The sequence below is a fragment of the Corvus moneduloides genome, chromosome 3 (genome assembly GCF_009650955.1).
Source record: "Corvus moneduloides isolate bCorMon1 chromosome 3, bCorMon1.pri, whole genome shotgun sequence".
In the NCBI taxonomy this organism is placed as follows: Eukaryota; Metazoa; Chordata; class Aves; order Passeriformes; family Corvidae; genus Corvus; species Corvus moneduloides.
This window is the reverse complement of record NC_045478.1, coordinates 74,801,386-74,829,231: the sequence shown is the minus strand read 5'-3', so window position 1 is coordinate 74,829,231 and position 27,846 is coordinate 74,801,386. Positions and strand designations below refer to the sequence as shown.

General features: G+C 34.3%; 1 protein-coding gene across 2 annotated transcripts in view; it reads left to right on the top strand.

Moving 5' to 3' along the window:
• Positions 1 to 27,846, top strand: part of RYR2 (ryanodine receptor 2) — a 391,308-nt gene that overhangs the window by 302,395 nt on the left and 61,067 nt on the right. For both annotated transcript variants that reach the window (XM_032102227.1, XM_032102226.1), the window contains 15 exons: positions 658 to 707; positions 4,447 to 4,507; positions 6,205 to 6,443; positions 8,651 to 8,732; positions 10,792 to 10,922; positions 12,691 to 13,011; positions 14,343 to 14,583; positions 14,978 to 15,065; positions 16,527 to 16,619; positions 16,960 to 17,130; positions 18,084 to 18,143; positions 22,271 to 22,405; positions 24,089 to 24,124; positions 25,634 to 25,746; positions 26,358 to 26,454. In XM_032102227.1, the coding sequence (XP_031958118.1) occupies positions 658 to 707; positions 4,447 to 4,507; positions 6,205 to 6,443; positions 8,651 to 8,732; positions 10,792 to 10,922; positions 12,691 to 13,011; positions 14,343 to 14,583; positions 14,978 to 15,065; positions 16,527 to 16,619; positions 16,960 to 17,130; positions 18,084 to 18,143; positions 22,271 to 22,405; positions 24,089 to 24,124; positions 25,634 to 25,746; positions 26,358 to 26,454 (1,918 nt within the window). The remainder of the gene's footprint in view (positions 1 to 657; positions 708 to 4,446; positions 4,508 to 6,204; positions 6,444 to 8,650; positions 8,733 to 10,791; positions 10,923 to 12,690; positions 13,012 to 14,342; positions 14,584 to 14,977; positions 15,066 to 16,526; positions 16,620 to 16,959; positions 17,131 to 18,083; positions 18,144 to 22,270; positions 22,406 to 24,088; positions 24,125 to 25,633; positions 25,747 to 26,357; positions 26,455 to 27,846) is intronic.

The window sequence follows — 27,846 nt, the reverse complement described above, 5'->3', positions numbered from 1 at the left end:
TTTGGGTAGGGCAGTTTGCTCCTGCTTCTATGAATTAGCACAAAATTTCACTCTTCTTTGTTCTCAATGGAGTGCTGTTCATCAGCACAGGAAGTAGTTCAAACATGTGAAACAAAATCATTGATCATATTGTTTTAAACCATGTAAGAAGGAATATTTAAAAAAAGAAAACTTATTTGAAAAGAAATTCTTGCTGTGTTCAAGTTTACAAGATCCTAATTGAGCAAGTTAAACATTTGCCATCACATACCTCAATTAATCTGATTCCCTTAACTCTTGTTCTCAAATTGTCAGTGGTATCCTGTATAGCACAATGACCACATTTTACTTTTTAAAACTTTGATGGTTATTTCCTTGTGGGTTATTGTATAGAATGCTTTTATATTAATTAGCTTTGCTTTTAATTTTTTTTTGTTTGTTTCTTTAATTATAATATGTGCTTATTTAACCATGTTTGTTAAGGATATGCACTTGAAAATTCTTTCTTTAGTATTCTGTCCCACATTCTGCTCAGACAATTGATTCTTTCTGCGTGACATCATGTTGCTTTTCCTGCTCATATATCAGCTGTTATTTTTTCTTTCTTGTCTCCCCCCCTCCCCCCCTTATTTTTTTCCTTTTCCCTTCTCTTCTCTTTTATTTTTCTTTTGTCTTCAGCCTGTTCTGCAAACTTGGAGTTCTTGTCAGGCATAGGATTTCACTGTTTGGTAAGGAGACCCTTGAAAAATACTAGCATGGCCATCACTTGGTTTTCTTTGCCGTTTTTGCATTGTGTTAAGTGCTGCTTTGTTGCATGCTGCATGGCTGAAGTGCATGGTCTACACAGACCACTTATTGTTTAGATTGGTAGATCACAGAATTTATTAGATAGAACAAAAAGCTTTTGTAGTTTTCAGTTTGGGGGAGGGTGTTGTTTAGTTTTCTGTGTGTCTTAACTAATATTTGGGTTTCATTATCCTATCAAAGAATTTTGATGAGTAAATTAAAATTACTGATTTGTAACGTTATTCTAAATCATTTGGGAAAAACATTTGACAGTCAGAACCGCACATTTCTATTGGAAAGTCATCAAGGAAAATTAGAAGTGGGCTGAAATGCTTAGTTATGTTCTGTGGAATTCTTGAATATTCCCAGATGTGCTTGACTCCACATACGCATGTATACTCTCTTTCTGGTATTATGTGACCTTGACAGGAGCTCGGTGTTTGTCTTATGCCATGTGAAAATCACTGAATTGAAGTCAATTTGAAGACTGTATCAAGTGTATACATTATATGCAATGTGCGGCACAGTCATTTACTTTGCAGTTCTTTCTTATGCCGTGGTGCTAGGAGAGTTGGAATAGTACATCCTATGCATACATAGCTTCTATGATGGATGCAGTGCAAACTTCAGCATCCATGAACATACCTAATTGGGTAATTACGTAGTGAATTAGATTATGATAACATGCATCTAACTCAATTCCCACGTATTTCGTTCAATTTGAAGGGAAGGAACTCGCTGCAGCAGTGTGATGTTTAAAAAGCTTACAGACCATTATGAAAACCATTAAACTGAGAAGAATGATCAGAAGGTGTTTTAGGATAATCACTTTTAAATATTTTGGAAGGAGCTGAGTGGATTTGCCTCTAAAGCCAAAAGATCATAGGAGGAATGGAGTTATTTCTGCAGCTGTGTGGCATTGTTGCAGCTTTTTCTGAAGGGTGGAATATGTCACAAATGTACACATAAGCTCTGAATTTTACCCTAGGTTGTTTCTTCAAAGAATGAACTAGCTCAGGTATACTATTAAAATTTGCAAATCTTTTTTGTTATTTGTGCATTTGGTTTTCAGACTTTTTTTTTTTTTCCCTAAAATGAGTCATGGTTGAAATTGAAAACCAAAGTCAACATAACTTTCTTCAGTACTAAAGAAAAGTTCTTTTCTATTCCACATCTCAGCTTGTTTATTTCCTGTTGCTTTGCTGGGTTCAAGTGCTAGGAGTTAAGTCAGATAGGATCAGCTAATTATTTGTGATGGCTATAGTTTGTTTTTTAACTCTTTTCCTAGAAGACAGCAGTAACTAAAAGGAGTACAAAATCTTTATGTCAACACAGTAGTTTTTGCATGAATTATGACAAGGTCATCATGGGACTATGGAGCATGATCGGGTTGTTTACTGTGGACCTAATAACTCAAGTCAAAGTCACCTTAAAGTTTGTTTGCCCTTGCAAGTGAATTGCATGATGTGAGAAAGTCTGATCAAGACAGTTTCACTTATTCCAGCAAAGACTGTGTAGAAGAGGAGAAAATGCTCATAACTGAGCACAGCTGGGGCCTAGAAAGTTATTTGTACGTTTTGAAGGCATCTTCTGTGAGTGAAAGTTGCTCAATAATAACTTTGATGGATAGTGCGGAGTTTGCTATAACAAATAGCACAATTCTATATGGTTTTGTCGTATAGGTATTTTATATTACTGTGAATTTGAATGGTACTTCTGAATATACAGTGTCATTTATGAAAATCATTAGTGAAAGTCATGTAGCTTAATATGTATATAGGAGTTTGATAAAATGGGAAATTAAGTCTGCACGTCTTATAGAGTGAACTTAAATAGTTAATCACATTTGATATCTGAGTGTCATTGAGATTATGGAATTGTAATTCAGCATGGAATCATTATTTTTTTACAATGTGAAAGTAGATTTTGACCACAATAATTTATTGTTTGAGAGCTGGACCTGTACATCAGGAAGACTGTATTGATTTATTTTCATTAGTATTACTGGGCAGAAACTGAAAGATTTTAGTGAATAATTTTGGTGCACTGAGCATATTAATCTATATTTTCTCGAATTTAAAAACCAAATTTGTATAAGTAGTTTGATTCAATTTTTATGCTGTTTAAATTTCTAGTAAGCCATTAGATTCTGGAGCAGGTTGCTGAGAATTTGTGGCTGCCCCATTCCTGAAAGTGTTCAGGCCAGGCTGGATGGGGCTTTGAGCAAGCCTGGTCTAGTGGAACGTGTCCTTGCCCACAGCAGGAGGTTGGACCTTGATGATCTGTAAGGTCTCTTCCAACCCAAGCCATTCCATGATTCTGTGATGGTCTAATTCACAGTCTGGTGTGCTTTGAGTACTTCCCTCCATACCTGCTGTTAGCACAGTTCTGTGCTCTTTTAGTCAGCACTGGCATTCCTATTAACAGAGCATAAAATAATAAGGAAAAAAAAATTGATCTGACCAAAAAAATCCTTAATCTTTTGGGGTGGTGATTTTGGTAGGATTTTTTAGGTCACCTCAGCTTTCTTATCTGCTTGCTCTACCACTGCATGATCACATGTGCCAGTGAAAAAAGGTGGGGCTGCCTGTCTGAGGCAGCCCTGGGAGCTGTGGTTCTGGTTTGTTTAATCTCCTATGGATGAACATCACAACAATATTTCCTAATTTTGGTAGCACAGAACAGCTTTCTCAGTGCTGCAACAAACCTCCCACACCTTCTGTGCAATTTATCTTTTAAAATCTCTAGTTCAGTGAAACAATTACTAATTTTAGTTGTATGTTCATTTGTATTTTTAAGAAATAACCACCAGTGAGAAAATATAGTACGCTGTACCACTGTATGCAGATAGAAGTATTTTCAGAAATCTTAAACATTCAAATTGTTTCTACTTTTTTAATCAGGAAAATTTAAAGAGAAGTGAAAAAAGGCAGTTTTATTTTTGCATAATTTCATTTAAAAAAAGTAAATTAGAAAAACAGGCTGTGGTTCAAATTTGTGTAGCCTACATCTGTTCTGGACTTAAAAAGAGATCGTAGAGGAAAGAGGCTTGTACCTGGCAATATTTTGGGATGTACACGTGCATAGAAGGCTTGTTGTGTGTAAGTCCTCTTTTTACATACTTAAATGGGAAAAAAAATTATGGAATATGTGTATTATATCAGAGACTGTTATTCATGTGGACCACACCCAATTAAGCCACAAATGACTGCAGCCTATGGGGAACACCAGGGAACTAACTTTTTTAATGACATTTTATGTAAGTGTTCTCTTCCTGCAATAGCAATTTTGGAAAGTTCACAGCTTTTATGTTACTGAGAGGGAGAAGATAAATGTTAAATAAACTTGAATTAATTAAAGCAAAACTTAGAGAAATCAAATGAAAACCAGACAATACACTGCAGCTCTAATTAACCCCACATTTAAGTGCTTCCATCTTGACTGCCTCAGCTGTTTTATGAAAGATGCTTTACTGCCTCTAGTTACTGCGTTTGTGTAAACAAGGCTAAGACAAAAAACTGCATGTTTTTTAACTTGAATGTTGAAATTATGCAGAAGTTCAGTTGCTCTTCTGCTATGTCATTTACTCTTTCATTGAATCCAGAGGTACAGTTAGCAGAGTGTCAATCAGCTATATGCTATGCTCAGCTTCATTGGTGGATAATTTTCCTCCCTCTCTAGGAAACGATGCAACATCAATAGTCAACTGTCTTCACATACTGGGGCAGACCTTGGATGCGAGGTAATACTGATCGTATTTTCTAAAGTACAAGGAAAATCACTGAGGAAAGTAATATGCAGTTACCTTTGGGCTACCTGTGTGAGGCTACAGAATTTCAACACTCAAGAAGTTACAATGCTGAAAATAATTGCCATTGCTAGACAGGTCAATTACTAGGGTTTGACATTATTTGTAGGTTGCACTTTAAACTTCGTTAAGGATCACTGGTGTCCAGAAGCTTCTGGCTGTTAGTTCACGTGGTTTTAATCATGTGACTTTTCAAAACCACAATAAAGTTAGAAATATTTTATTATTTTCCTTACACCGTTTAATCAACAACTTCAGGAGTTAAATGCACATGGAATACAGTAAATCTGTCTTGTAGAATGTCTTCTTTGCAAAATTAATTCAGGTTCTAATTTGAAAAAAACCCGAAACCTTTGCATAGAATTCAGTGTTATTTTTATATTAAATTGAGCTGCTTGAGCTGTTGTTGTGAGGTTTATGGATGAGACAGCCTTGATATATTGGAGGGTAATGTGTTGCTTTTCATTTACTGTAAAGTCAGCCAGCTCTGCTGATAGTTGTTTTTCAGATCTTTGAAGTTGTAAAACAAAATATGATAGCTTAAACTGCCTCCATGGAAATTTAAAGGTTACTTTTTTGACTTTGCATTTAATCTCAAAACAATTGGCTGGATTATGCGCAGATAGTTCTTTTTCTCAGTGTCCTTGCAGTAGCTTTTATGGACAAGTTTTACATTCCATTTGCTATGGGGTAGAGTCATGATCGTGGCCATTAATATGGCTCAGCTCTTGCATGATACTCCTTTATTTTGCAATATATTGGTTTTTTTGTCTGAAGTTTTCCATTGTCCATGCTATCACACAGACAGAATACAGATACAGGTAAAGGTCACTAATTCAGCTCTTGGTAGAGATGTAAAAATAGTTCCAGAAGGAGATAAAGGAATTCATGGAGGTAACATGAAAGTTTAAAGAGATTGCTTTTGAAACTCTTCAAAATAGACAATCAGACTAAAAGAATTGGACTGATCTTCAATTTACAAAAGAACATCAACTTGATTTATTTCATGCATGCCTTAAATGGATACTTTCCTTAAACAAAGGATCTTTTTAATTGAGCTAGTAAATCATATAAGGTAAAAAAAAATACAAGGTAATAATTCTCCTGGATTATATCTTTACATAATTGACTATGATACTATAGTTACATAACCAATGCATTTATTTTTTCATGAATTTATTGATTTGATTTTAATAGATGTGGTTGTTTTTACTCATTCTTTCTGATGCCCTTATTCTGGAGATAGAAATGTGACTGTTGCAACTGGGAAGAGTATCTGAGTTCTAGCTTGAGACAGTTCTCTTTCTGGAGTCAGAAATCAGACACTTATTAATTTTTACTTTTGTTAGGCACTTTTTGGTTTTTTCCTCTGTGAAGGCAAATGAATCAATTTATAAATTTTGAAGGACTATTTGCTTGGCAGGAAAACGGATAAGTATCCTTGTGTTCTGCAGGATACCTATAAAACTTGTTTTCAGTCAATTATTCTTCTCTGAAGAGATTTTACAATGTTAAAAGATGAAAGATATTTCTTCATATTTCTATTATTTATTTCATATAATCCAAGACTAAGCTTTATTCCATGCTTGTCTAATAGAATATTCTTCATTCTTTTTGCATGCTATAAACAGGACTGTGATGAAAACTGGTCTGGAATCTGTTAGGATGGCATTGAGAGCCTTTTTGGACAATGCTGCTGAGGATCTGGAGAAAACGATGGAAAATCTTAAGCAAGGCCAGTTTACACACAGCAGAAACCAGCCAAAAGGAGTTACACAAATCATCAATTATACCACAGTTGCTCTCCTGCCAGTGCTGTCTTCATTGTTTGAGCATATTGGACAGCACCAGTTTGGGGAAGATTTGATATGTATGTATCGTATATTCATGTGTGTATGTAGAAGGGCTATGCCATTAAAATATCTGTAGTGTCATGTAGAAAGCATTACTAGACCCTCAATTCTGTTAGAGAAGGACAAATCCTATGTCATTTTTGACAAAATTGTCATTGGTTTAATCAAACATTTGCTCCAATCAACCAAAAACAGTCTGCAGGTTTTAGTGGACTTTGAATAAATATTAAAGCAGATGTGTCCATGATTAGAAAGTCAGAAGGATCCATTTTGTTAATAACTTTACCGTAGATTTACTGCGACTTTCTTCATGTGTGAGAATTCACATTGTGCAAGTTACTTTGTCTTTACTCTGTCTGTAAATGAGATTATACTACAAGAATGTTACACCATCATACATGCACCTTGACTCAGTTTCAGTTAGAGGGGAATTTGGGTAGGTCCTTAAATTCTTGGGAAAAAGGAGAAGTGGAAGGATCTCCTTAAGAATTCAGACACCAGAGAAGGGAATGTATATGACAGCCTCTATATCAGATTTCTGTATATAGATTCTGATTATAGCAGATTCAGTGGTCCTTTATTTTCCCAACCTTAAAATTTTGCAGCCAAAATTTTTCAGACTTTGCACACAAAACAAAGTCTGCACAAAAAAATGTAATTTTATATATTTTAGGAACTCACAGAAATATCTCTGTCCAGGTGGCACTAAAGGGGGAAATCCTGCTCTCTATGGCTGACTCAGTTACTCAGTTATGAAAATCTCTGAGAAGGACCTGGAGGAAAAGACTATTGAGTTATATTTTTTTCTCTTTTTAGAATCTTGAAAAAGCATTATTTAAAATAGCATTAAAAAAACTCTTGAAAAATTCAGAGTTGTATTGATGGATTTGAATGTCATGAGACGTAAACATCCACTTTTTCATTAAACTATTTCTGTAAAATTCAGGAGACTGTGACAGTATCCAGAAAAAGTAATTTGTTCATCATAAACCACTTTTTGAGGCATCAACATATTCATGCCGTGTGTAAGTTTTGATCTCCGGTATTCCATGTTTTGGAACTTAGTATTTAGCTTTGAATATTTGATCACTCAAGTTCGTGTTCTTAGTCAGCTGTTCTACATACATCACACTGGTGTAAAACACCAAATTTGGAATTCATGAACTGAGAAAGAATAATTATTTTAAATTTTGCCTATTTATTTTGTCTAGAGCATATTTTCTTACACACAACTTCTCTTTACATCTTTTTAAGAATAAGATTATTTTATTTGTACAAGTATCTTGACCTGGTGCTTTTACCTAAGTACTAGTTACAGAGTTTACTCCATGGGGGAAAATCGCATACAAAGGTGGGGCAGAGTACCTGAGGTTACTGTTACGATGTAAAAACACTTAAATCCAAGATGATCTGAACTAAAATCACAGTGCAGTAAAGGGCCAGGCCACGTAGCTTTGATACAATATCTTGCAGGCTCTCCCAGCCCATCAAGTCTTACCCAGTTTTACTCACAACATTTCATTCATTGCATGTTGAGGGATGATAATAGCACTGCAGGAGAGACTATGAAAGATATCTATGGTAAGAATGGGTGTGTTGTCCTTCTTGATGGTACTTATACTGTTGTTACACTATTGCTGCAGCGTGCATTACAAAAGCATTTTTTCAAATAGATGTTAAGATTATTCTCACAATTTTGTGACTGAATTATTTAATAATTTTAAAACGTCTTTTGGTGAAATACTCATATGGACTAAAGGATTATTTATTGATTTTAACCCATTTTAAATTTTAATTGTAAGTTAAGTACATGCTATTAGTTGATATCAGTGCCTAAATTAAAAAAAAAGATATAAACTGTGATTAAAATAATTAAATATCTGTTTAACAGGATTACCTTTATTTTGCACAGTGGTGTTCTATTTGTAAAGGTGCCACATACAAAGGATTGATATGCCACTAATTTCATTAAGTTAGTGCGCTAGTGAAATAGGTTTACTGTTTTAGCTGTCAGCATATTGAAATAAATTGAAGTTTTGAGTAAAAAGTATAGTACTCAGAGGCCCAAAGACATTTTGTATTTAGCAGGTGATTTCTGTGGATTGCCTTTGTTATCTTTATATTTTAAATTCTGTTATTGTCTAAAGAAATTTATTTTAATTCTATGGGAATGTATTGAAAAAAAAGAAACTCTTTGTAAATATATTTTTCTTCTTTTCTTTAGTGGAAGATGTTCAGGTCTCTTGTTACAGAATATTGGCCAGTTTATATGCTCTGGGAACCAGCAAGTGTATCTATGTAGAGAGGTAAGAAGGAAAATTTTTCTTTTGTTTTTAATATTTGCATTTATATTTAGCATCATGAATTTGCAGTTCATAAATTAATATAGGAGGAGAAAATTATTGGAAAGATATCTTGAGAGAAAAAAACAGTGCTCAGATTTTAAGTGGAATGCAGGTGCATTTATTATATTACACTTGAAATATTGCATTATATGTTTCTCAAAATATTTTTCTTAATTAAAATAAAAATTGCAATTAAAATTATCTGACTTTACAATAAATAGCACTTGATTTGAGGGTTAACTGGGGTAATGTAAAATTATGTCATTCAGCTCAGCAATTTTTATTCTTCCTTCTATAATGTTTAATTGTGATGTATATTTCTTTCTCATTACTCTAAATTTAATTTAATTTGTCATTTGTGCAACACTGTTTCTTTTCTAGTTCAGTTATCCAGGTAAATGAGGTATTAAAATGCTTTTTTAATACATCTCTGTATCTGCTAACCCCCCTCCAAGTTACATTTAGTCTGTGTAAGCCATGTTTGGTCAAAAAATAGAGATAAATAGAAAAATTCAGTTCTTGAAACTGAACAGTTGCGCTTTAGTGACTAACACTGTTCTGAAGGAAGGCTAAACATTTTAGATATTACTACATTTTAGATATTGGCAGCAGTAATCTAGGAAGTTTACTGTTTAGGAAGTGACCCTCTCCAGCAAATGAACCTGTGCATAACTCCAGAGCAGCCCCACAACATACCTTTGCTTCCTTTGTGGTGGTATCATAGCCCATAATATGAAAAATCGTTGGGACCAATATTTAAGTTTAAAAAAATGCATATCTGTGGAAAATCGGGTCTCATTACTTTCATTAAGGATATAAAATGAATTTATTTTGCTCTTTGGCAAATAAAGGATCTGGGACTTGTTTTGAAAATATATCAGTGTAAGTGAATTTTTGTGTATGATCGTCTGCAACCATTATTGCAATCGAAAAGCACATAGTATGCTCTTTGCAGGTGTGTGTGATGGATGTATGTTTTACTTATGAGGACTTAATGAAAAGGAAAAAAAAGGAAGAAGGAGAAAACAGTCTAAATAATAATGGGAATAGAGTTAGATTTAACAAAATCAAGTGTAATGAGATAGATCTAGAAAGAATAAAATCTCCAAGACTGAGAGAAACTATAGACCGAGGATGAATCTTGCTAAATCACAAGATCAGTTTTGAGGTCTTTTTTTCCTTTTAACTTGAAAGTTCATGATTCTCCTGGGTTTTCAAATTCTCTTGGATTTCTGTCATATGTGTGATTTGGTCTTAGCTAGGGATTTCTCACCTCTCTAAATTCTGTTGTGATCAATTCAACTGAAAATAGAAAGAATAGTTTAGAAGTCCCCTGAAGAACCCAAGTGAAGCGACAGGGCATCAGTTACTTCTTCCTAGAAACACGCTTTTTAAAGTTTTGACACACAAAGAATTTTGATTATCAAATAAATGTCATATATTTGAAGGTATTAAAGCAATGTCTTTGTGATAAAACCTCAGAGTTCTTGATTATGAGAAGCAATTTTCCACTCACTAAAGAACTTGACTTTCATACTAGACTAAGCATGAAAGTGATTATCACTATTTCTCAGAAAAAGGAAATATCTCTTAAATAAAATGATAGCTGATTTCGGTCTCTTGTTCTATCCAGTAGATTTTTCTTAATAGTAGGGATTATAAGGTCAGTAAAGCTGAGAGGAAAGTAACAGAACAGAAAGCATTTTTACAATTACTTTGGTTTCCTCTGCATGGTTTTCATTTTCTGTAAGCTGTGTAGGCCACCTTTAAGATTTTATGTCTTAACATTTTATTCATATATTAGCAGAGGGTTGCTAGACTTCAATTTCTATTACGCATCCTTGTGTGGATGATCCTAGTACTGTTGTGGCTTATCTCTTTGAAATGCGTTCATCTCAGAATACAAGCCCAAGGTGTGGTCAATCAGTACTGACCCCACTGGTGGTCCCTTCCAACTTTATCCATTCTGTGGCTCTGTGATCAAAGATGTGTGTAGTTAATGGTGTTTGTTAATTCACAGGCAACGATCAGCACTAGGAGAGTGCTTGGCTGCTTTCTCAGGGGCCTTTCCAGTGGCTTTTTTGGAAACTCACTTGAACAAACATAATATCTACTCAATCTACAATACCAAGAATGCGAGAGATAGAGCAGGTATTTCCAGAAACTCACATCATGGTTATGAAAACGACTTCACTGTGAATGCTGCTTGCCTTAAGACATGTGGTTTTGCATACATTTTATAGCATGAGAATTTTCTTGTAATGTCTTGGTTGTATTTCTTTTCTAAATCTATCTTTCTAAATGAATTTTCTAATCAATTTATTTTCTAAGTCTGATAAAACCTATGATTTTATGTTCCTATTGTTACTGATATTTTAATTTTGAGATATCATTCTCAAAATACAACTTTGGAATGGATTTAATGAAGAGACTTTGCACATTTTTAGTACCTCAGATATTCTATATTTGATCATAAAATTATGCATTCTCATCAGTAGCTTTGGTTCCTCAGTTTACATAAACAATATTGGATCCCCAAAACACCTATACTTGCAATTGAAGGAAAATAGCTTTGCTGTATTAATTACATATTATGCCCTTATAAAGTAAATAAATTGCAGAGTAGTATGTAGATTGGTTTTTATTTTGTTTGACATACAAGACAGTACAGCTAGTTTACAGTGACATTATGTATATTTATTTTGCATATACCTTTTTCTTCCTTTATTGATATTTCTTATGCTGTAATGTGATGGTTGAATAAAGTCATATGCACGAACTGTTCCTGCAATAAATAGAAGTTGCAGTAGAACTTTACAAGCTCTGCTTATGTGCCGAGTCTGAATCATGTTACAGATACACAAAGATGACAGTGTATGTTCGTACAAGGTGCCAGTTTATAATGGCATTCATTTTATAACTTCACCTTTATTTTTTAACAAAGGGAGCATACCAGATTTATTCTCCAAAGAGCTGTAGTATTCAAGCTTGAAAATATCAACAGCTGTGCATACCTGCCATATGTTTTAGCTATTTTAGAATATCTGGAAGGACAATCCACTGTATTGTTGTGATATTTAACAGAAATTTGAATTTATTTTCCAAACTTGCATTAATAATTAAGGAGACTATGTGATGCCTGTATAAAATATATTTGCGCTAAATAGGAGAAGATACTGCTTTTCAAAAAGGACTGTCCTTAGGACAAGGAACTGTGGAATGCTGGTAGAGACATTTGTATTCACAAGTTGCCGGCTAAATTTTGCTCTGTAGATACCTGTATATGTCACTGTATGAGTATGTCAATACGTTAGACATTCAGGAGCTATAGACTGTGCTTGCAGATATGTTTTTGTAGATGAAAGAAACTCCTTCAAAAATAAAGGCAACTGCAGCACCTTTTCAGGGGAAGGAACTAAAAATTCAAATGAATTCAAAAGTAAACATTTACAATCAGACATTCACCTTGAGAATCAGTTTCTCAAATCTGCTCAATTCGTTATGAGAGGCAATGATTTCTTTTTGTTCTATTAGAATTCCAGATCTCATCTAACGTGTTGAGAGTGATTTCATTTTATCAATTTGTTTCCTCAATTGTAAAACTTATGCTGGAAATAATTTTGAAATTTAAGCTTTATTTTGGATATAGAAAAGTGCATCTGATTTCTCTGAGTTCATTCCACAGTATTTATGTCGTTGAAGCTTTCATACAGGAATTTTAATTATAGAACTGTTCATATAAACAGTTTATTGCTCAACAGTATGAAGGGATGTGTTTTTTATTTTTGCGTTTGTTTCCTTTGGATCAGAAGGGTGCAAATGTAAACAGAAAACAAAAGTTGTATTGAATAATTATTTTCCTTTTATGACCTAGTTATTGATTTTTGGTTTTTTGGTTTTTTTGGGTTTTTTTCAATAGTTCTCAATTTGCCAACTAGTGTGGAAGAGGTTTGCCCAAATATTCCCTCCTTGGTGAAGCTAATGGAAGAAATAGTGGAACTGGCAGAATCTGGTATTCGTTACACACAAATGCCACATATCATGGAAGTCATCCTGCCTATGCTGTGCAGTTACATGTCACACTGGTGGGAGCACGGGCCAGAGAACAACCCTGACAAGGCTGAAACATGTTGCACAGCCTTGACATCGGAGCACATGAACACTCTGTTGGGTAACATATTGAAAATCATCTATAACAACCTTGGTATTGATGAAGGAGCCTGGATGAAGAGATTAGCAGGTAAGATGTGAAAGTAAATAAATAAGCAAGCAAATGTGTGTATATTCAGAATGTATGTACACACACACAGACTCTGAATCACTCTGTATTTATCCTGTTAAAGCTGGAGTAGAAGAACACTCATATTTTACATTTTTAAACAATACAGATCTTGATGAATCAGAAATACTAAGTATAAAGAAAAAGCAGTGTAAGCAGTATGTTTTAAACTCTCAATAAGTAATATAAGTAGATTAGACTATTTCTTTTTCCCGAGAATATACACATGTGCCTTTTGTGGTATATTAAATTCAAGGACTGTAGTAATTTAGCCCCATTTTCATTATACACCAAGTTTTCATTTGCAGGCATTACACAGTCTCTTGCTATTCTGTAAGAGTGCTGGATCCTTAAAACCTTGGTTTGAAGGTGTATATCTAACATATCCATTACAATGAAATGTCAAAATGCTCATGTCATTTTAGTAATAGTTGCGTTGACTTCATTGCATGAACAGCTTGAAACTCATTTAAAAACATTTTAATTCTCAGTGTTACAATCTCTGAGGAAAAGTCACTTCAGTGGTGTGGATTCAATTTTTCAGTTAGACTTTCTTATGACTTTTCAGTTTTTACTGTAGTAGCAATTTCATTCACGGTAGCATTCAGAATTCCTAGTGTTCTGAAAGTTAGCAATACACTCTAAGAATAGGTGGTAACTGCCTAAAATTCTGTGTAATTTAATCAATATATTACCAATGATTTTGTACCAATGGGCCCAGTTGAAGTGGTAGTTTACATAATTGTTCATATGAGTACATTTGCAAAAAGCTTGTGCTAACAAGTCTGAAATGAATGGTTGAATAGTCTCATTTGTGTGCATAAGAAATACAGGCCAGCTGTTTCCGTGGATTTTCAAATAACCAGAGCATGCTTTCCAGTGCTGCTTCGCTCAAGCAAGGTTCAAAACAGAAGCCAGTAGCTGAGAAAACTTGTGTGTGCACTATGTAGCTATATATGTATCCATCCATACCATTACACAACTTCCACATTGCTCAATAAAACTATGTAGACAAATACCATGCTGACAGAATACCAGTAAAGAGGTATTTCAAGTTTTATGATCATGCAGGCTTAGTCTGTGAAGCTGCAATTTCTGCCCTCAGACAAAATGAATTGACTTTGTGAAATCCTGACCACATTTAATTCTTGGCAAAACTTCTGCTGATTTCAATGGGGGCAGGATTTGACTCTGTAGCCTAGAAATAAGATTCAAGAAAGTGGGAAAAGGTAAAAGATTTTAGTTATATTTTGTGGCCAGGTATATATTATAATATTCATTGCCTTAAATAGTGTTTTCCCAGCCCATCATAAGTAAAGCGAAGCCACAGCTCTTAAAGACACACTTCCTTCCACTGATGGATAAACTAAAGAAAAAAGCAGCAGTGGTTGTATCGGATGAAGAACATCTAAGAGCAGAAGGCAGAGGTGACATGTCGGAGGCTGAACTGCTCATCCTAGATGAGTTCACCACTTTGGCACGGGACCTCTATGCCTTCTACCCTTTGTTGATTAGATTTGTGGACTATAACAGGTATGTGGAGAGGAATAGGTCAATGAATCTCATAAAACCTTCCTTTTTATTGATACCGCATCTTATCCCTTGATGTGCCTAGCACTGAATTAAAGTGGCTTTTACTCAGTCTGACAATCTTGAAGTTGATCAAACTAATGCTTTCTGACTTCTAGGAGGAGCTGGGGTCTTTTTGAGGAGAAAACAAAACAAAATTGCAATCCAAATCTATTGGATTAGAAAGGATTTTAAGGGTTTTGAAATAGGACATCAAAAAGCCACTTCTACCAGAAAGGATTAAAAGCATATATGATTGGTTTTGTGGACTTGTATCCTTGTAAAATGTTGAAAAGTGATTTCAAAACATAAAGACAGCGAGGATCATCCCCTTTTTCACCCTTTTACCAAATTTCAGGGCAAAATGGCTGAAAGAGCCCAATCCTGAAGCAGAAGAGTTGTTCCGCATGGTGGCTGAGGTCTTCATTTACTGGTCAAAGTCTCATGTAAGTAATTCCTTGGTAAATACTTGTTTTAATGAAGTTTCTTAATCATTAGATCAGTTATTTAGTGGTTATGTTTGTAAAATACATTTAATGACAGAAGTGAAACTGCAGATGGGAAAGTAGTAATGACTCACATTTCTGACACATTTGAAATGGCAGAGAAGATAGGAGAGTTGGGTAGGTATTTTGTAGCATAGTAAACTGATTAAAGATATTTTTCTTACAGAGTCTGCTTTGTTGTGGGTTTGTTGTTTGCCTGGTTTGTTGGTTTTTTGGGATTTTTTTTTAATATACTAAGCTCATTGTGTTTTGTGTCCTTACCCTATTTTTTTTTTCTTTTCAGTTATTTTGACCCCATAACCTTTTTGTAATCACACCTAGTAAGCACTGATGCTTCTTAAATAAAGCATGATTCAGTGAATACTGGAATGTGGATACAAAAATGCTGCTAGCAAGGATTTTCTTGCTATTTTCTAAGTCCGTGAGAGACTTTTCACGCTCACAGAAGAGGTAGCAGAGTTATGTAAACAACCAAGCCACCTGCAACCTTGAAAAGTCTTGTTTATGGTACAGTAGAAAACTATTTTGGCAATGGATGTTTTAGGATTTTAGCCAATCACCCCAAGGGGTGGCTGATCCTTTGTCCGATTAGACTATGAAGAAAAAAGTCTATAAAGAGTTTGTAAAATAATTAAATAAATCAATCTTGCTGCACAATTCCTGCCTGCTGGATCTTCTCTCCTCCTCCCTATGGCTGCGGGACATGGTGATATACCTTAGGACATTTTTTTTTTTAAATACTGGAACACAAAGAATTAAAAAACCCAAAGAGTCTGATTTCTTTCAGGCATTAGATCTTTGTATGTACTGTTGTGTGTACTAAATTTCTTTATATGCTGTGACTTCAATTCTCTCAAATCTGGGGAACAAGAAGCCTTATAACTTCTGTACATGTGCCTGAATTTGACTGTAAGATTTATTATAAGCAACAGTGTGCACAAAAAGTGGTTACACTGTAGATAGATACTGGATAATGAAATCACCTGTGTATTCATAATTTCAGTCTTTTATTTAAAAAGTTTCTTATGTACCTGAATATAGTGGAAATTTGTAATGGGGAAAAAATGAGTGAGTAATTTACTAGTAAGGGAAAACCTGGACAATATTTTTATATTGACTTAGAGGAGGAGTGAGATTTTTATCATGTATTTTTCATAGCTAGGAGAACATTTCCTTCTCTCTTACATGGGGAAAAAACCCCAAACATACACCACCTGAGTTATGCAATGTAAATGAAGCTGAAATACAAGGACATTGTTGATCATCTGTTCATTTTTACTGTCCTTGTCTTAACTTGTGGATTTTACAGATTTCTACTTAATTCATATTTTTTATTTAAGGTATGTTTAGATAGAATCCTCATATAAATGCTTCTAACTGAGATCTTCTGTATGTTTCCAGAATTTCAAAAGGGAAGAGCAGAACTTTGTGGTACAAAATGAAATCAACAACATGTCTTTCCTTATCAGTGACACCAAATCCAAGATGTCTAAGGTAGTGTAAAGATTTTTATATTTTTCTCTTTGCAAAAGGAAGGTGTCAAGAAGACTCCAGAGAAGAACCTTTTGTTGTTTGATTTTTTTTGTTTTGTTTTGTTTTGGGTTTTTTTTGGCAAAGAAATCTGTTGAAAACACTGGGCTGAGATTCAAAACACAGTCATTTGCGAAACGCATTGCAAAATATTGGCAATGATAAAATGCCAGTTCCATTGGATAGGGTCACACCTGTATAGGTAATAAGGAAATTGTCAAACCAGAGGCAAGTACAAAGTTGCTAGTACAGTTCTTTTGTTTAATATTGGATTTTTCTTTTCCATCTTTACTTTATTCTGCAGGCTGCAGTTTCTGACCAGGAAAGGAAGAAGATGAAGCGAAAAGGTGACAGGTACTCTATGCAGACCTCTCTCATTGTGGCAGCACTGAAGAGATTGCTTCCAATAGGCCTAAACATTTGTGCTCCTGGAGACCAAGAGCTAATTGCACTGGCCAAAAATCGATTTAGCATGGTAGGTGCTCTTTTTGCACTTCCAGAAGGTAGAAATATTTACTAATTGAATTCCTTGAATATTTCACCCTGCGTTCTTACAGCATGACACAGAGAATCAAGATGATAATTTTTTTTATAAGGGCACAGTGGGTGATTATGGTATATATCTACGTATTTTACTCATGGCTTAAAATATTTCAGTTTGAACATAGGATCAGTATGGATGTACTTCAGAATGATCAGTATATGAATAGAGATAGCATTCAGTAGTTAAACTAGTTATTTTTCTCTCTTAATTTTTAATGCAAAGTAGTGTTTGTTATATTTTATGAAGCTTGAATTTGGTCGAACTTGATCTCGAAAGTCTTTTCCAATCTACTTGACTGTGATAAAATTAAGAACTAGCTGTTTCTCAACTTCTATGCTCAGTATCATAACTATTCCTTTTAATCACTCTCATGTGAATGCAAGAATTTCTGTAGGGATAGACTGATTTAAAAGTTATTCTTTTGGGTATATACTCAAAGTGCAATAATGTGATTGTAATTTGGAATATAGTCCTTTCTCAAGCTATAATACTTTATACACTCTAGTGGGTTATATGACAATTGGACTCCTGAACTGAATGCTATAAAGGATAAGAGCTCTGCAAAACAAACAGAAATCAAATCACAGAAGGCTCTGTTCATGTTACTGATTTTATTTGGTCAAACTTTCTGTATGTGTATATTAGTAATCTGAATTCAGACTCACATTTAGTATGTTACTGTGAACAGATACGTATGATGCCATCCAGAACTTGATCCTGTGAGCTTGGATAAAAAAAGATTTATCTTGGAGATTTTTCTCAGTCTTTCACATTCTCAGTTTAATTCATCATCTGATGAAGCCCAAGGTTGATATTTAAATGAATTATAACTTTTCCTAATTACCTTCTATTCCTAATTTATATGATTTGTAATCTATTGGCAGAAAGACACTGAAGATGAAGTACGAGATGTCATCCGCAGTAATCTTCATCTTCAGGGCAAGGTAATCTATACACAGTTTTTAAATTTGACTTTTCTTTCTTTGAATTCGTTTGTTAGTGCCATATAGTGACAACTTGCCTTGGTTCATTAGGATAGCTTGTAGTCCCTTATTCTCTTCTGTCAAGTAACTTGTTCATGTCAACTGTTAAATGTTAGGTTTTTAATGTGTGTATATATGTGTTATATACAATAACATATGGCCCTTCAAATCTCTCTCCATTCACACCATTAATGCAAAATTGGAGATGGAAGGAAGATCTATCACTGTTTAAACTCCTACTATTATTTGAGATAAAGTCTGCAAAATGCTTAAAGTTTCTTAGTATCAGGTTGAAGTGTAAACGAAAAGGAAGCTGCCATTTTGCTGTACTCTGAAAGTGGAAAATCTCCAGTTTTCTCAATTTGTTCCTGCTTTTCTTCCCAGGGAAAAGAAGGTATTTTGGGGAAAAGTGTAGGTTTTTGTTACTGAATTCCAGTTAGTGCCAGGTGACTAGCTTTAGGGGAAAAGTGCTGAATGTCTAGTGTAATTAAGCTGTTTTATTAATGCTTTAAATAAAGACAAAGAAGCCAGAATATGGAAGTGTAATAAAATTTCTCCTCTATTGAAGAAAGATGGAATCATACCTATGGATGTATCTTTACTTAGGATTGTCCTCTACCTCCTCCCCCTGCCCCATGTTTTATTCACCTCAAGAAAAAACTAAACTGGTATTTCCTGTGCTCATTAAAAGTAACAAAAGGGTAAACATGAGTTGAAAATCTGGTGCTTTTTTTTCTGAACACTTTTTAAAAAATCATTCAGAAGTCTAGATTCCTCTGCAATCAGTGCATGGCAGAAATAATTTTTTTTTAATGAGTCAGAAGTGAGATGGTTCTTCCTGAATAATATGTGAAGATTAATTTTCTCACATCATGCTTTCCATGTATCACTTCCATGTCAACAACAAAAGTGTTTTGCATAAAATGCTACAAATAAAAATCCAGTAGTGTTAAATTATAGAGTTTGCACATAGAAAAGTTTACTCTGGAAGCAAAAGATTTGGTTAAATCCTAAGAAGCTTGAAATAATTATCCTTGTATAGCAAATATTGTTATATACTGAGAAGCAGAAAACACACAGGCAAAGTACTAGGAAAAAAGGAGTGTTTCTGAAGATCTTAATGAACAATAGTACTTAATGTGCATGCCATGAACATAAAACCCTTAAACATGAGGTGATTTTCTGTATAAACTTCAATAGTGTTTTCTTAGTGACAACGATAGCTATTTCTGTTCCAACATTGTCATTATGTGTCTATTGTCATCTTGTGGGCCATGCGGTTAAAATTCTTGCCCGGGTTTTCATGTTGCTAATTAGCACTTGTCCTCCTGTTTTAACTACTTCAGTTTCTATTTTGTTCACTGATACATTCTGCTGTTCTGAAATTTCTGTCTGTTACTGCTTTGTTGCCTGGAAGTAATGATACATCCTAATACCTTGATCTGTGCTTTCTCTTCAGAAACTTCCGATGCTTCAATTAAAAGTTTGCTATTGTTAAGCAACTTACGTCTCCTCTGTTTATACTACATGAGAATAAATGTGCTTTTTAATTTCTTAGACTGATGTAATTTCACAGTGCCTTGATGATTAAGACAAAAGTAATTTTAGCTAATCCAAAGTACATATTGTTGGATTTTCTAGTTGGAAACTTTTCAGCAATGACTTTAGACTTTCCTATTTTAAAATGAATTCCTGGTGGAAGTTGAAAATCTGAAAGAGAGACACGTAATAGATACATAGATAACAAAACTAAACTGCTCTTGTAGTTAGCTTTATTTTATAGCTATTTGCATACTGTTTTATTAACTTTTAAAAACTCTGATTTTGACCTCTGTGAAAAGTAGTTAACTACAGGCAAAATGATGATTTATCAGTGACATATTCTAAAGTTAACACTAAATGTGTGTAACTTAATTACTGAATGTATAATGTCTAAAGTTAAATTCAGTAGTTATGTACAAAATACAATTTATTCCATAATTCTCTGCTGTCATTAGGATTCAGTCACTGTACAGTCAAGTATGATGTTTCTTTTTAAGAAAAATGATGCCATCATGCCTGCACTACCCTTTTGTTGTCTGATTAAGTCAGACATAATGGGAATCTAGGCCAACTGGTCTTACAAATTTAAATTATTATTTACTACTGTGAATTAATAATGTAATAATGTAACTTAGTTATAATGGTATTTGTGTAAAGTGGCTTCCAAAATATAGGAAAAATACTGCTTTTTGAAAGGCTGGTTTTCTTCCAACCATGGCAATATTCTTTCTTCAAATGGTGTTTTCTGTTAACCACTTCTCATAAACACCTAACATTCTGTTATTTATGTTAGAGTTAAAATGTAATTTATCTAGATTCGTCTTTGGAGTACTGCACTGTTAGAGAATCATCCTTCTGAATCTTTAGCTATTAATGTCGTGGTGTCTATTTCATGCATTTGTCTACCTTTGTCTACATTTGTGCATTTGTCTTCACCCTCTTTCTGTCTTTCCTTTCCTTGCATGCCTGCATGCTGTTACTCAGTACCAAGCCTTTTATTTCAAGAAATTGATGACGAAACTTGCATTCATTTTGACATGGATGAAGCTCAAGTCACCAAAATCTTCTTCCAGCCATTCTAATTCACATCTTGAAATGTCAACTACTCATACCCTTAGAAAACTACCTATACAAAAAAGCTGTACCTTGATAGAATGTGAGGAGTCCTCAGATCAAAAGACATCTCCACCTGTGATTAAAAGGTCTTTTGTGGACTATCCATTCATGATGATCCAGTCAAATGCTCACACAAAGACTGTGGATGTGACAGTTGTTAACAAATGGAAAAGCCGAAAGGTGGAAGAAATGCCTGCAAAATGTGGCTTTCTAGGTTATAATAAGCTATTAATGAACGACTGTGTAAGTTTTTAATCATTCCTGAAACTTGAGTAAACTGTGTATCATAATGTGTTTTGTGGAGGTGAATTAGCATTATTGTCTCACCTTAGGCACAAATTGAAATCTGTATCCACAAAGAAGTTTTAGACAAGTAAGTGTTGAGTTCAAGCCCTATGCAAATCTGTAGGGTTTAGCTCCTAAGTTCTCTAGCCATCTGGGACAGTGTGTCTTCAACAGTAACTGCATAATTAGGAATGATCACTGGCCACAGTTCTCAGTAAAATGGGTCATCGGTGTCATTGGCACAATAAATGGCTGCAAAGTGTGTTGCATCAGTGTTGATTAGCAGAAGGACTGGGGAGACAAAACAAACCAAAAAAGAAATCACTAATTGTAAAACAGAGAACTACAGATCAATGAAGTAGAAAAAATGAAATGTAAACAGAAAAATGTAATAAAAACCATTTTGCTTCTTAAAGTTCTTTATAATTTGAAGGCTGATAAGCAAATGAATCTGGAATTAATTTTTCAAAATTAATTTTAAATTTTTTATCTAGTAATCAGTAAAATTAGGATTTTATAACAATTAAAAAAATTTTATAATAGACATAAATAATAGCAGTACTTCTAATTTCCATGACTGAAAACTAAGTAATCCCGACTAGCAGAGCAACACTTTCAATGTGGTTTCATTTAATAATGGGAAAGGCAGTGTACTAAGTTATGGCTGTGTACCTCATATTCATTACTTTTCCTCAAATATTATATTCATTGCTGGTGCCAGTGCTATTTGTTGACCAATGATCTTTTGCTATTTGTATGATTATTAGTGTTTTAGTTCTGTGGAACAGGTTGCCCACAGAAACTGTGGGTGCATCATCTCTGGAAGTATTGAAGGCAAAGTTGGACATGACTCTGAGAAATCTGGTCTCGTGGAAGGTGTCCTTGTGTATGGCAGAGGGGTTGGAACTAGATGGCCTTAAAGGTCCCTTCCAACCCTAAACACTTCATGTTTTATGGAAGCTCTTAAAAAGCATTGCACAAATTAGTCGTGATCTCACAGTGTAGTGGATGCTATGTGGGTTAGCCATGTAAAAGTGTAGGATAGCCATATAAAGTGTTTCAGTTGACCTTTGAAGCAGTTTCTCTACTAGTTAAACTGTTTGGAACATTTTGCCTTGGTGACATGTGAAATCTTTCTCTTGCAGCTTGAGGATCCCGCCATTAGATGGCAGATGGCACTTTACAAAGATTTACCAAACAGGACTGAAGATTCCTCAGACCCAGAGAAGACTGTGGAAAGGGTCCTTGATATAGCTAATGTACTGTTTCACCTGGAACAGGTTAGACACACTTTACCAATTCCATTGCTTCTTATCTAAATAAAATAATTCACCCTTTCATTTGTGCTTTGACCTGCTGTATTTAATGTTATATTGTTTTTTCTTTCTTTTGATGACTACTGCTTACGTGCTTAATCTTATGTTTTGTAGTCCAATATCATGGTCATATCTATCTCACAGTGTATTTGCAGCAGCTACAACAACAATTTGTTTGGCCAATCTGGCCAACTCATATATCCCTTGCTGCATTCAAGAAACAGCAGAAGCAGGTTGGAGGAATCATTTTTTCTGAGAAAGATCTGTCAGAATGTTTTAAGTTGCTTCAGAATCTGGCAAAAAGGTCTATTGTATTATCTAATATTTTTTGCAGTAATATACGAGCTTCCCATGTGACCTGAACTACTATAACTTTCATTTAAGTAATTCTGTATTTTATTTTGTGTCCTTTCTAGTAGCAGTATTCTTTAAAATATGACCTTAAAAAATCTCCTAAATTGATACATCTTACAGGTCAAAGACTAGTTGATAAATTCATTTTGTGACTTTTCTTTTAGAATTGTTACGTATTTTGCACTTTAGATTTATTCTGTGTTTTTTCCTTTTTAAAATGTAGTGAAAAAACAGGACATTAACTTGGAGGGTATTCCTAATGGCAGAGATGAACACTGCTGGTTGCATAACCTAGACTACAAACTGTCTTCATATAGAATTTACTTATTTTTTTTTTTCCCTTTTCAAAGAACATTTGAAAATTCAAGGTTCTCTTGCATTCTCATTAGATTAGTTGGTTTCACTCAGAAAGTTTTCAGATCCAATGTCAGGAAGCTTCCACACTGTGATGAGGTCACTGGTTCAGTCAATAGGAACCTGAGAGATATGCACTCTGCATATACACTCTGCAGACGGTGTGTTGATGTGAATATCTGTGTCCCGTCTGTTGCATCACACAACTCTTCTTTATATAGTTGGCCAGCCTTGATATGGACTTGCTGCAAGTTCAACAGCCTTATACAGCTTGGTAGAAGAGAATGAGGAGGAGTCACTAAATTTTACCTGTTGCTGAATATGTGTGGAGAAAGCAAAACGTGATAGAATATGGAAGCAAATCCTTGTCAATCATGGTTTGCCTATGAGAGAGAGCGAGACAGGAGAATGGGTGCTGATTAGGAGGATATAGGGTTGCTGTGAGGAAAGAAGGCTAGAGAAAAGCTAGAAACATAGAGGAGAAAAAGGTTTTCTCTTTTACCCTAGTTTTATCCAAGTTGACAGCAGTAATACAGAACAGGATGGATTCTCATTGTAATACCAGATCAACATTTAAGATCAGTACTTCTGGTCAGTCAAGTAAATGCTTTGCTTGTTGTCAAGTAAATGCTTTCTGCTTTTTTTATGACTACCTTGCACCTATTTCTTTAAAGATTTAGCCCCACAGCTTTACTTATCTTCTGTAGGAGCTTTTGTTACTGAAATGGGAAATATGGTGTCTTTAAAATGAGTGAATATATGAGCACTGCACCTGTTTTTATGATAGTCTTGAGTAATCCTTTGCTCTCTGTATACAAATACTCTGTTCTCCATATATACATACTCTGAATGCTTTCTGTATTGCACTTGCAACAATCAGTTCATTCTTTGTGTTTTCTTTCCAGGCAGAGCTAACTTCTTTGTTTTTATTGTTTTCAGAAATCCGCTTGCGTAGGCCGAGGCTATTTCTTTTGGGAAAGTATAGAGGGATTTATAATTGTTTGTGAAGATATTACTAATTACCTAACTTTCACATTTGGATTTGAATGACTTTTAAATTACTAGTGCTGCCTTTTTTTTTTGTGACTGTAAACATGTTTGCTGTGAACACTTTTTTATACTTTCTCTTAAAAAATACTTTTCATTTGTATTTTATCTTTTAGAAAGAACTTGTTTAAGATTGTTACCATTTAATCTTTCAAGTATAATTACATATTTCACTGAATAGCAGTGTTTTTGTTCATTTAATTAAATGTTCATTTTTTAACTATTAACATTTTTTGTATTTCACTAAACTGGATAACCAAATTTGGGTTGAATATTGGCTCTACATAAACATCAGAGTTGTCACTACATATTTTACATATAATGCTTGATTTTGTTGCAAGGGAGAATTACTAAGTCTTTCAGGGTAGAAATACTAACTTCCACTGCCTTCTTTGATGCTGTTGGAACACAGGGGAGTGTAGTTGTTGTAGAAGAAACAAACCCTCCACAAAAAAACCAAACAGCACCCCCCCAAAAGTCATCCCCCTCTTAACTCTGCAACAGTTGTGTAGGTTAAATCGAATTATATAATCTTTATGGAAGATGTGTGAAATAAATCACAGAAACTCTGAATAGGCTGTGGGAAAGGAGTGATCTGTAGCACAGCCTGCAATCATAGTTCCCAGTTATCCAGTCAGGCTATATACAGAAGTATGCAAGTGCTCTTCAGCACCACAGTAGTCATTTTCTTCAGATGGAAACAAGGATGAAAGGTAGAAGAACAAACTCTAAAAGTGTAAAAGATGAAGATGGAGCACACCCAATTTCATGTCATGCTACTGTAGAGCCAGGATGCAGAAAGAGAATATATCTTAAGATGAAGCTGTAGTTTTATGAAATGTAGCTAAAGTGTTTTGATGTATTTTATGTACATTCTGTCTGTGCTAATTCATGGAAAAGATTTAGTCTTAAGTCTTTGTACTTGTCACTTTTTCTTAAAGTTAATTCTTTTCCATTGTAGCTCATCATGGTACATATTACAAATAAAAGATTAATTGTATCCATGAAAATTTCTTTAAAAATATTGTCTGACGCAATGTGAAGCTGTACAATTTACCTGTACATGTGTAAAGAGTTACATATAAAAGATAGAATGAATGAAGATTCTTCACATTAAAAGTTAAGGTCTTCTGAGAGATGGCCTTATTTGCAATAGTATTCTATCTAAAAGATAGAAAAAATTGAATGAAGTGAAAAAGAAGAATATCTGTATCATACCAGGAAAGGGAGATTCTTGCTTTAAGTTTATTTTCTAAATTCTGATTCTATGATTTGGCTGAATGCTTGAACTCTGTCTGGAACATTTTTTCTGATCTATTCATCTTCTGTTCCTTTTCTACTTAATTTATCTGTTAACTAACAATTTCACTAATATTACTATTTCCAGGCACTAGGGACATTGCATCATTATTTTTCCATGTGTATTTTGTGTAACAGGTGGAGCATCCGCAGCGTTCCAAAAAAGCAGTGTGGCATAAGCTGCTGTCTAAACAGAGGAAAAGAGCAGTAGTGGCCTGCTTTAGAATGGCACCATTGTATAATCTGCCAAGGTGAGAGCTATATTGTTCTGTCTTTCACAAATGCACTAATATTCATACGGAGCTATTTGGCAAGATCAAAAGAAAAAAATAGTAAACCAGTTTGTATGCTGCTTTCTTTTATTAGGTTTAATTGCTTTTTTCTATATTCTGAAAAAAATAACAAAAAATATAATTTTCAATTTCTGATTTCAAGTCTAATCCTGAACATTAAAAAATGCAATTATTTGAGCACAATCCAAATTTATCTATTGCTATTATGTTAATATTTAAATTAAAATAATATGACAATATTTTTTATTAAAAAATAAAACAGCAGTGTGGCAATGTATTTTATTTAATTATGATTTTTAAATTTCTTTAAAGTTTTATTTATTATCTGTTCCTAAATAATTATTACTATGTTTTAGTATCAGTTTTACATGTTAGTGGAACACAGTTTTAAATAGAACATTTTAATGTAATTTTTTTTTTTAAATGGGTGCATTTGACCATAGAAATTTTGTTTCCCTTTTAAATTATTCTTGTAATGACTGGACAGTTCTTCAAGCTAAATGAAATTCATATTGACTAAATCTTGTTTTTAAAAGTTTACAGCTTTTGTTTTAAATGTTCCTTTTTAGACACCGAGCCGTCAATCTCTTTCTTCAAGGCTATGATAAATCTTGGATTGAAACAGAGGAACACTATTTTGAAGACAAACTGATAGAAGACTTAGCAGTATGTCTGGGTGAAAGGGTCATAAGAATGTATTATGGATTAACATTTATCTTGTATAGTAATAATTATAAATCTGTGAAGTACCTAAGATATCACCTAAGCTATCTCTTCCCAAAGGGATGAGCTATAACCAAGTCACTCTGATAGCTTTTGAAAAATTACAAATGATGGAGATTCCAAAATCCCCTCAGGCAGTTTGCTTCAGGGCTTCAATAATCTTTTATAAAGCTTTTTTTCTAAATTACGTATCAATTGCTATTTCTTATCTTCTGCCCTGTGGAGAACTGGAACAGCCTATTCCCTCCTGTTTTGCAGCTAACCTTTGTATATTTGAGGACTACATAATCCACATTAAAGCTGTTTAAGTCAAAAGGTTAGAATATTAAACTAGAGGAGTTCTAGTCTTAGATCAATCAGTTCCTTAGAAGCTGTCAGAGCCTGCTTCTTCTTCACAGAAGAATCTTCTTGTCAGGGATATGAGGATTTTTCCCAATGATGAAGTGTTAGAGTCATGTCTTTAGCCCTGTAAATACCTACGGTGGTTTTCAGTTGAGTCTGGGGTCCTCATCTCTTACAATTGTCTCTCTGAAAGGTAGTTTTTTCACAGGTTGGGCAAGAGCTAGTACTAGGGATTCATACTGGGAAGTCCAACAGAACACAGTCTGAGATCAGTCCTTTCATTGTAAGGAGAGCCTGCTCTCTGCAATAGAGAGAGGAAGCTAACTGTAAAATTTCTATTAGAAAAGAAGTAATAATTTGCTTTTACTGCTTAAAGCTTGTGCTTAAAACCAGCTACCCAAGTTGTAAACAATTTTGAAAATTAGAATCAAAATAGTGAAAGGGAAATCAGCAGGAATGAACTCAACACAGACTGTGGAAGTTCAGTTTTGCCTGCACACATGCAGAGTTAATTTCTTGTGGCATCCTTATAGTAGGATCAAGCATTGTGAAAAAACAAGAGACTTCTACAAATGTTTACTTTGTATACAGACTTTTAAACTGATGTCCTTAAGTATCCCAACACAATGCAAGTAGCGCAGGTTCAATCTCAAAAATAATTATATTTCAGCAGCTGGGAGCATGAGTGTGCAGTGGAACAACACAATTCTTTGCATGTGTGCATGTATGTGCAGGTGTGTAGATGTAAAGAAATAACCCAGCATGGTAATTTGGCTACACTGACATGAAGGGTTATCTCCTTACCTCCTTGACAAACCTATGTACTTACTAAGTTTATTAATAACTCTTTGCCAACAGGTAGCTTGAGTGAAAAACTGTCTCAGAGAAGACAGAAGCAGACTGGCCTGGATTTTATATCATCCTTTATTAAAAAACTACAGGAATTTCCTTGTAGTTCCTCAAACCTACAGATATGTGTATTGCCATTGCTCT